This window comes from Diorhabda carinulata, chromosome 8 (genome assembly GCF_026250575.1).
Source record: "Diorhabda carinulata isolate Delta chromosome 8, icDioCari1.1, whole genome shotgun sequence".
Classification (NCBI taxonomy): Eukaryota; Metazoa; Arthropoda; class Insecta; order Coleoptera; family Chrysomelidae; genus Diorhabda; species Diorhabda carinulata.
Window position 1 is genome coordinate 10,501,247 of NC_079467.1, and position 10,587 is coordinate 10,511,833.

At 34.2% G+C, this 10,587-nt stretch overlaps 1 protein-coding gene and 1 long non-coding RNA gene across 2 annotated transcripts; both read right to left on the bottom strand.

Annotated features, from left to right (window-relative positions):
• Positions 1 to 2,069: 2,069 nt before the first annotated feature.
• On the bottom strand, positions 2,070 to 4,984 carry LOC130897283 (uncharacterized). The gene is made up of 4 exons (XM_057806055.1): positions 4,547 to 4,984; positions 3,873 to 4,117; positions 3,617 to 3,749; positions 2,070 to 2,642 (listed from the first exon to the last, which is right to left on the bottom strand). Exons 2-4 carry the CDS (start codon positions 4,115 to 4,117, stop codon positions 2,127 to 2,129), a joined length of 894 nt encoding a protein of 297 aa, XP_057662038.1. The 5' UTR covers positions 4,547 to 4,984; the 3' UTR covers positions 2,070 to 2,126.
• Positions 4,985 to 6,840: 1,856 nt separating this feature from the next.
• Positions 6,841 to 7,122, bottom strand: LOC130897284 (uncharacterized). Its single transcript, XR_009059682.1, has 4 exons — positions 7,101 to 7,122; positions 7,026 to 7,040; positions 6,931 to 6,969; positions 6,841 to 6,865 (listed from the first exon to the last, which is right to left on the bottom strand). It is a non-coding gene; the product is annotated as an uncharacterized LOC130897284 (long non-coding RNA).
• Between the last annotated feature and the right edge of the window lie 3,465 nt (positions 7,123 to 10,587).

The following is a 10,587-nucleotide window of genomic DNA, read 5'->3' on the forward strand; positions in this document are numbered from 1 at the left end:
TTTTCAAACAAAATGTTTCTTTGCTAAATCCCGTTGAGTTGGATTGATAGATGGAAGATATAGTATCCCACACGTCATTAATAGACATATCTTTGGCTTTCTTGAAATTAATCCATCCTTGTCCTTTAGCGAGGTCTTTGGAGCAGAAAGTGAAGCTTACATAAGCTTCGGGCGACAATTCTTCAGTTCCTTTACGAACAATTTGGTTGATAGCCTCTTTTACCCATGCTACTGGATCGGCACCTTCTGAGATCTCTTTAATTCTAAACTCCAAAGCTCTGGCTGATACACCAAAGCGTTTACATGTTTGTGATTCATCTTTAATTATTATAAATTTTTCCATAATATACGTCTATTCACTACAAGAGGTAAGACAAAAATGGGGTACGCGCGAATGAGCTGCTTAATATATAGAACTTTTTTTCTTGAACCAACATTCTTTACACCAAGCTGTGAACTTGTAATATTCGTTTCCTTTCCGGTCACAATTGTACTCTTCATCGTGCTGGTATACTTCTTTTTTCTGACAAAAAGAACAAAAACTTAATCCGCAGTCGCTGCAGTTACACGCTTTCCCCCAAGCACAATTAGGCATCTTCACTCTAGAACGGTTCGTCTTGAAATGACTACCAGAGCCTTTGGAAATGTCTTTTATTCGATTATGTCTGCTCGCCTGAGTTCTTGAATTATTTCCCAAATTCTTCTTCTTTGTTTAGATATTTAAGTGTGTTTACGAGATTATTTGGTCCATTTGGCATCTTCGCTGTAGAACGGAATTCAACTTATTTTTATTCGATGATACCTGCTGTCTTAAGTTCGTGAATTATTTGATGGAATTCGTCATCTTCTCTGTTGAGCTGTTTTAGACGATCAACAAGTACGTTCGGGTCTGTCCAACCTTGGAGCCACGTAGTTTGTCTTGGATATTTCCTCACTTTTCTACGGCAATTGTTCTTACATAGAGGCTTAATAATCTCATCAAATTTAGTTGATCGTTGTTGATGTTTTAAAAACCCTCTTGAATCTCTATGTACCCCCGACAGTTCCAATATTTGCCTATATAGTTGCAAATCGGTGATGGTAAAAGCTCGCGGGGTTCTGCAAAACACTAGCTGTTGTAAGCCGGGTGTATTTTTAAATATTTTGTTGTCTACAATTATATTTTCGTCATTGAATTCTAAGCGAGAGCGTCCAAGTAGCCATTCTCTATTTTCAAGCACAGGTCCATATATCGAATCATTGTCGTTGCATGTAACACTGTATTGATTTGATGGTGGCTGCTCTATATCCTGTAAATCGTGATTTGGTTGTTCTGTTACGTGTTGTATATGTCCGTCTTGATGTGATAATATAGTTTCAAGTGGTTCTGTCACAGGTTTAAATATACGTTGAAGCTGTTCTTCATGGCCACGTTCAGACCTTTTAAGTAAATTAAGCAGAGCATACACGGTCAATAAAACTGACAGTAGGTATTGATAAAAGTACTGAAGGTGCCCTTCTTCAGTATTTTCTGTGATTACACGATCATTATTACTGAAAGTATTACTGATGTTCGTTTAATTCACACGGTCATTATTACTGTCAATATTATTCGTCAGTTCCCGCTTTCCATCCTTTAGTAGATAACTTAACATGGATAGAGCCTGTTTGGCAATAGTTATAGCTTCTGCTGTTGTAAAAAAAAGAAAAAAAAGAAGAATATGGGTTAAGGATTGGCTGTTGGAAAGAGACAGGTACACCCATTTAAACCTATTGAATGAAATAGTAGTTAAAAATCCTGCAGATTTCAAAAATTATTTTCGAATGAGTGAAACAACGTTTTTAACTTTATTGGACATGGTTTCACCTCATATTAAAAAGCAAGACACTAATATGAGACAAAGTATCAGTCCAAAAGAGCGACTCGCTGTTACTTTGCGATACCTGGCGACAGGAAGAAATTTTGCTGACCTCAAGTTCTCAGCATTGATTTCCCCAGCAGCAATTAGTTCAATGATAATTGAAACATGTGAAACTCTCATCTATGTGCTTCGAGATTATATCAAGGTAAGTTGAACAAAAAAATTCAATTAGTAAAATATTTTATTAGTATGTATAGGCATTTATACACTTTACAAAATTTTATTTTATTCAGAAAATGTATGATAGTAGTCCTTCAAGTTATTTTTTGATGAAATGCCGTTATCATCGATTGGATCATAATTGTTATTATTGTTTAAAATCATAATTTTTTGGGGGGAAGTGGTGGTGGTAGAAGGGACATGGACTGGACTAGGAAGGGTTCCGTTCAGTATTTGGGAAGGATTTGATGAATGGAGGCAGGAAGATTGCGGCTCGTTGATTTTAACGGAGTTGTGATGCAGATTCCCCATTGTAGCCTCAAATAAAATGTCGTTTATGGCCTTTTCGGCAAGTATTTTTTGGGACGCATCCAAATTTTGCAATTTTGTAGCCCAAACTTTCGCTAAGTTAAGATTGTAATCTCCTTCTTTTTCCTTGGTCAGGTACTCACACGCTAAATTCAGCAAATCTGATTGTTTATTACATTTTTTTTGTTTTTTGGATTTTCTGTTGTAATTTATTGAAGTCGAAGGCTGAGTGATAACATCGTCCTCTGGAATTATGTTTGTAGTTTCTTGAGCCTAAAAAATAAAACAAGAGTTAAAAAATTCCTCGATGTTCATATTTCATGCTTTAAAAATGATTGACATTCTTTGTAACTAATTACAGCAAATTTTTATTACTACTAATAATAACAATCTTATTATTATTTAAAAAATATTTTTTTTTTTACAGCTTCCCTTAACAGAAGAGGAATGGTTATTAACTGCAGCAGAATTCAGCAAGAACTGCCACTTTCCTACTTGTCTCGGAGCTCTTGATGGAAAGCATATCGCCATAAAAAAACCGGCTAATACCTCCTCTCTGTATTATAATTATAAAGGACACTTTAGCATTGTTTTAATGGCATTGGTCAATGCAAATAAGGAATTTATAATGTTGGATGTAGGAGCTAATGGTAGGATCTCCGACGGTGGGGTCCTCTTTTATACAAAATTTTGGGATTTGTTTCTAAAAAAGCAATTGCATATTCCACCTCCCACAAAGTTACCAGGTTCAGAGGATTATTTTCCTTACGTTTTTGTGGCAGATGAGGCCTTTGCTTTGCACTGCAACCTTATGAAACCATACCCTCAAAAAAAATGTACAAAGGAGCAAGATACTTTCAATAAACGACTGTCCACAGCTCGATGTGTAGTCGAAAATGCCTTTGGCATTCTCGCATCAAGATTTGGTGTGTTTCAAAAGCCAATAAATCTTGGTCCTGACAAAGCAACAAAAATTACACTAGCATGCTGCTATCTGCATAATTACTTAAAAAAGGAATCTCTAAACTTTAGTGCACAAAACGAAATTGAAAGCATAGATGTAGGGGCTAGTCTTCGTGAAGAACATAGTAGGAATGCAAGCGACGCAAAATCCACAAGGGATAAATATTGTACATATTTTAATCTTACATAATAATTTGTCATAATACTTTTGCAAATGTTAATTTTTTATTTCAAAAAATTTAATACTGAAATTTATGGTAAAAACCAAACAATCAAAATCATACCTGTTCCTCTTCCTCGTTTTCCACATCAATCGACGAGTGGGTTTCGAATGGCTGCTCGATTTTATCAAGAAATTGAAGAGCATAAAATACCCATGACGACGGAGTGTAAATGTCTTCGGTACCACATCCAGACCTTTAATAACATAATAAATTCATTTCATATTTTCTTTTTTATATAATTATTATAAAAACAACTATACCTAATGCCTAAATAAAATTTTACTAAGAAAATCAAAATGTTGGTATATATTCTCACCTTTTCGAAGATTCAATTTTCTTAAGTTCTTTTCGAAAATTTGATCTTAATGTATTTATTTTTTTCCTGACATCGGAAATTTCCGCGTTAGGTTTTATTTTTTTGTACAAAGGCAATAATTTATTTAAGGCTTCCATCCTTTTATTTTTTTTCATGTAATTTGGATCTGTGGAGCTCCACAATTCGGGCATGGATTCAAAAGTATGAATAAATAATTTAAGATCTTCGTCCATATTATCCTCCATCTGCAAATTATTTAACAAAATGTAAATGAAGTTATGATTAATATTTTCGTTATTAACCCTCCGAGTACCATGGGGTCCTTTTGGGACCCAACACTTTTACGAGAATTTAACTTTCTCTGCTGTATGACCTTTGTAAACTCCGTTTTAAAATATTGTTTCTTCAGAAAATACAAGAAAAAACAAGTTGCACCTTTTATTTATTTTTGGGCATAAGTTAAAAGATGAGTAAACTTGAAGGTAAAATTCATTATTAGCATTCAAAAACATGTGAAAGTACCAAGTTTCAACTTCCTATTCAATAACCCAAGATTTAAAATGGAAAAAAATATTTGGGGTCCAAAAAGGACCCCTGTGGTACTTGACTTTCATGAGGACCGTGGTACCCAGAGGGTTAAATTCACAGTATTTTAAAAATAATCTTGTACTTACTTTGGATGCACGAGTTTTTGCACAATTTAATAACTGAGGAAGATAAATTTATCGTAATTAAACTTAATTTAACTTAATTTAAATAACGTAATTTAACTTAAATTCGTAAGAAAATAAGCAGGCTTCACGTTTTCAGAGAAAATAAACGGCAACTCTACAAAAAGCAAACCAACGTCGAACTCCAAGATTTCATCAATTAGATGGCACGTGTTTTCACAACCTAAACCCGCCTCATTACTGAAGAATGAAGCAAACCCGGCCACACGGTCATTATTACTGTCAGTATCCCCACTACTCGGCGACCAGAACTGAGGAATGAATGGATTGAAGCATCAATCTTCAGTACCCTCTTCAGTACTTCAATACCTCGGATTACACGATCAGTATTACTGACAATATTTTTCGATACTGTCAGTATTATTGACCGTGTATGCTCTGCTTTATACTTTTCTCGAACAGCTTTAGCAAGCTTTGGCACCTGTTGCTTATATGACATCCTGATGTTAAATGAACATTATATGCGAGTGAAGTTCTATTTACAGCATTGATATCTGCCTTTCCACTGACACGTACCTGACTGACGTACACCTGACGTATATCTGACACATACCTGACGCGTATCTGACACATACCTAACACGTACCTAACACGTACCTGATACGTACCTGACACGTACCTGAAGACGCTGTGACGCGTAAGCTGACGCATCTGACGACGATGTGACACCTGTCAACGTTATTTGACCCATTTGACGACACTGTAACGTGTAAGCTGACCCATCTAACGACGCTGTGACACGTAAGCTGACCCATCTAACGACGCTGTGACACGTAAGCTGACCCATCTAACGACGCTGTCGCTTCTAGCAACGCTGTACCACGTAAGCTGTCGCTTCTGCCAAAGCTGTGACGTGTAAGCTGTCGTACCTGACTGACGTATATCTGACACATACCTGACACGTATCTGACACATACCTGACACGTACCTGACTTGCAGTATTTAATCTTAGCAATAGAAACCAGTGAGCAGGTGGTGTCTTTCTTCTGTCGGGGGTGGTAAAGATACGGGAAAGTGTAGAGCGAGAATACTCCTTTCCAAGGGTTGAGGAGACATATGTACCACCGCTCCCTAGAGAGGAATAACATACCTTATTGTGGAAAATAAGCGGGTATTTGTAACATATACTTTTTAATAGTTTTCACTCATGCTTCTGGTAACTATCTGTCAATGTTAACCTTATTTTTCAACGGAATATAAAATAGTTTTAGAAAAAACAATTCATGCCTTGCTCATTTTTTGTTTCAGTTTTTCGAAATAATTATAGCGCTTTTTAAAATAAAAAATTTACAAATTTTGACATAATTTTCTAGGGATTTTTTCTTTTCTATTATGATTTCTCAATTTTCTAATGTTAGAGGGATGTTCATTTTTTTGTTTCAGTTTAATTTTTCGAAAATACTTATAGTGTTTTTAAAATAAAACATTTTTACAAACTTGACATATTTTTTCTAGGGCTTTTTTCTTTCAATTTTCTAATGTTAGAGGGATACCTAGGTTGATTGGATGAAAGTGGCTATTATTGTGTTATTAAAATAATAGAGGAAGAATATACACTGTTTAGAAATGAAATGCATTTCCTCTAATAATTTTCGTCTTCTGACGCTCTAGTCAGAACTTCACAGCTAAAAAATGATTATTCTGTTTTTATTCTTTTTTTAAAACGTATTATCATTTCAGGTCGGATATCTCGTATATTCTATATCAGAATTTAAATGTAATGATATAAATATTTGTGTATTAATAACTTACTCGTAGAGGACCGGCTCTCCCAACAACTTCAACATATCATCGCTACAAATAATTATATTTAATACAATTTTACATTTTATGAACACTTTTCAAAATAAACACCACTACTTATTTTTAGCAGTTGAAACTGTAGTCTTTTAAAATTATTTTAGAATAAAATAGACCGTTAAAAGCTTACATTTAATTCATTTATGTTAATTTATGAATAATATTTGGTAAGTTGTGTCTGTTAGTCAACATAAAAAGTTGTCCAAGGGTGACCAAGCGGGGAGGTAGACACTTTCATCAAATTTCTATAAAACTTGACTACTTCACCCTCAGGATAATGGGGGAATAAAGGACTTTGGTTAAGTACTGGGTGAGGGTAATTAAAAACAAGAAAAACTCTATTTTTTATTTTTATGTTTCCATCTGAAAAAATGTTACTACAGATTAGTACATACAAAATATAAAATTTCATAAAGTTTTATATATTAAATACTTACAACCGGCGAAGTTCTCATCAGATCTCTGAAAAAAAAAAATTTGAAATAATTATTTCTGTTTTAATATAAAATTGAAGATTAGAAACTCACGGGTCATTTAGGACCAAAAGTCCTGATGCCGTTGATACGCTAGAAAAAAAGAAAATCTATGATTTTCGGATCGGTTTTACATTTTGAGTACTTACAATTCCGTTGGCTCGCTGTAAAAAAGGTACGTTTTTAACATACTAATTTTATTTTAAAACCTTTTGTTTACTTACGCGTTATGTCGAACCAGACACCCTGCAAAAAATATGTTAAATTTTCGGTTTAAAAATATTATAAAACGACCTACATCTATTTTTAATTACCACAAAGGGGTCGGGGGCACAAAAGACCCAGCTGGTACCTACCGGTGCCCGCTGGTATGTAGCCGATTTCTTAAATTTTTCTACAAACTCGTTCCTAAAAACATAATTCATTAATTTTACCAATAATATAAAGTTGATTACACTTACATGGTCACTTCTAATTTAATAAGCTTTAAAAGATATTAGCAGCTTTTATAAGCCACAAGAGTTGTTTACGGCACTTTTGATTTTATAAATGATTATCTGAGGTTTTTTCTATAACACTCACTGATTATTATTTATTACTATTATTTTTCTTTGATATCTCATGTGCATTTTGACCATCTAATGTTGAGTTATTGACTTGCTGGAATGAAAACAACTGAAGGGTTCAGGGGAAGAACTTGATAACAGCCTTTGCGTAAATTTTTCAGGAGAGCAAAAAACAAGTTTGGAGACTCGTATTTTGTCAAATTTTTGTTGTAGTTTGCAAAATAAATGTTGAACTATCTATATACTTAATTTTAAACGTGTATACTCATTTTCAACCATTTAATTTTATAAAAACTTACCTTTTTACGCGAAAACTCAATATAAGTCAAATTTGTCATAGAAAGAACTTGATATCTCCCGGAGTTATCAAGTTATTCACCTGAAAACTGAGAGATTATTAAATAATGAGGATTTTGAATTACGCACCAAAATAAAGTTTAAAACATTTATTTATTGCTTATAAACATAAATAAATTGAATAAAATGATAAAATTGACAAATTTCACAAGTTTAAAATGTGTCTTTGAAGTAATAAAATCGTTTCCAGCAGTTCCATGGTAATGTTTTGTTGTTACTGTTTCTATGTGTGTGGCAACTGGGAAAAGTAAACTGCAGCTTCTGGTCGACAAAACTCTTTTAAATGTTGAATATCTTCATACTTCGCTTTATCAATAGGAATAAGACCTGAAAACCACATAAAATTTGTAGGCCTAATAGTTGAAATTAATAGGCAATAATACACATTATAAGATTTATAATTTTTGTGTAGTGACTTCAAGAAAGAAACTACAAAAAAGTCCAAAACTAAAAGTAGGTTTAGTGTCAAGTAAGGGGGAAAATTTAACAAGGGCTAGCCTTAGTCTGGATAGGCTTGGATAACTAAGTTGAGTTAAGGTTAGTTTAAAATAGAGGTAAAATCACCTACCTTCATAAACAGGATCGGGCAAATGAAACTCCCCGTTTGAAAGATTTCCTCTCTGCCATTCCGTAAATCTTCTTTGCACTTCTTCAGGAGGCAGATTTTTTTCTTTCTTCTTTTTCAGTTTAGGCAAAACTGGGGTTTCATACCAGGGGCCATTGAATTTTTGGCGGTTTCTTATTAAAGCAGGGTGTTCTTTCAAAACTTCAAATTCCCTTATTTCTCTTGATTTGCATGGCAGCTTTTTTGACTTGTACCTCTCATCTAAAAACGACGACCAATCTTTTACCATTTCCTGGTCTACTTCTACAACAGTAAATGGAGATGGCTTACATCTTGCGTTTTGAAAAACAGTTACCCAATCTTGGGGAGTTTCAGCAGGTGCAGTGTGTTTCACCAAAGCAGTGTTTTTATCACACTCTAAATACGAGTGCCCTCGGATAGGGAATTCATTTTGATGTAATCTAATCTATTTTCCACATGAACTACATGATGCATAAGTCGGAGTATAGTTTTATTTTTGTTTTGCCCCGCGCATGAGTCAGAGAATATTTCTAGATGTCTGACTTTCTTGTCTAAGTGATTGTAGATAAAGTCATAGAAAAATGATGCTACCTCATCACTCCCTTTACTTGCGATTGTTTGGGGATATATATAAAATAGACTCCTACTATCAGACATGACATGAATGTTAAAAGCATAAACAGACAACTGTCTTTTGTAATATACGTCATTAGTAGCAATGTTTGGGCAGGGATAATTCTTCGCATAGTCCATACAAATTGCCTCCTTATGAGGTGATTTTCTGCTTGCTTTTCTTGCTGCTTTTTTTCTATCATAGAAAAACTGAGCATTGGTTAAATGAACTTCATGTTCAATATCCATTTTACGAATATCTCTGGATAGGTTTTGTTTTTTTTCTTCATCCTTTTCTTCGGCAAACTGTTTTTCGAGGAATTTTTTCTGTACAGCATATTTATCACATGAACTACATGTATCGGTTCTAGGATATCCGAACGAAATGTTGAATTCTTTATTAAATATTGTACGATATGACTCTAAACTACATCTAATATTAGGATGACAATCTTGAAAGAGTTTAAACATTTTAGATACATTTAAATCATCTGGCAGATATGTTTTTTTGGAATCCTTTTGACTATAGTGGCTTTCACGGCCTTTGAAAGATTTTATGTGGCTGCGTATAGCGTCAAGAGTCTCATCTGAAAGTTTGTGTGGCCTATTTTCATGTTTACCTTTATTATACTTAGGTGGAGTTCCTGTTTTCTTCATTTGATTCAGAATATAGTCAATCTTGCCTCGAGAAATTCCATGTATAGATATGAATGCGTTTTTACACACTTTAAATTCTTGAGCAGTGTTATTTCTCATTACTCGTACTGCATAACAGTAAGTAGCGTCTTTAAATTTGGCATCTAACTCATTTTTCACCCGGTGACGCTGAACAGGTAAAATCGTCACTAATCCTGTCAAATAGAGATTCACTTCATCATGACTTTTTAGGGAGTTAATATGTCGTAAAACTTCGGCCCTTTCACGTTCAGTAATAGCTTCAAAACATTTGTCTTTACATTTACAGGGTTCACCTGCCTCTCTGCTCTGTAAATTAATCTTTTTACTAACCTCCTTTAATCGCCCGTGTTTAGGCCTCTTCCTTGCTGACGGTGGTTTGCACTCGATCTCTTCTTCTGAGGACGCACTTTCCATTGTAGGCTTAAACTATAAACTTTGGCCTAATTAGACACTAGTTAATGTTAATAAAACTGAAAAGACACAACACTAACTTAATAACAGCAAAACATAACCTTCTGTCGTTATGAGTATAAACAATAATACACTACTGCTGCTGGTGGCCAACGCATGAACTATGGAGTTATCAAGTTATTTCCCTGAGCGACTGGCACTTATCGAGTTATTCCCCTGGAACTGATTATTTTGTTCGTAAATATCTCTGGAGTTATCATGTTGTTCCCCACAGTATTTTGTCATCTTGTAGAACTCAATTCTACCAACCTAAATCACTTATAAACTGAAACTATTTTAAATAGGTAGCACCACACATTTTTCGTTGTATTTTTTGTTGAGAATTCGTGTATTTTTGAAAAAACACCATCTGCTTCTGTATTCTATTACAAAATTTTAATATAGGATGTCTATATAGAGAAAGAATAAACACGATGACCCCTAAACCGATATATATGATTT

Excerpts from the sequence above, each read along its gene's own strand:
- LOC130897283 (XM_057806055.1), bottom strand. The coding sequence starts at position 4,117 with ATGGAGGATAATATGGACGAAGATCTTAAATTATTTATTCATACTTTT. Across the intron at positions 3,750-3,872 it reads AAAATTGAATCTTCGAAAAG|GTCTGGATGTGGTACCGAAG; the intron begins GTGAGAATATAT and ends ATGTTATTAAAG. Across the intron at positions 2,643-3,616 it reads AAAACGAGGAAGAGGAACAG|GCTCAAGAAACTACAAACAT; the intron begins GTATGATTTTGA and ends TTTATTTTTTAG.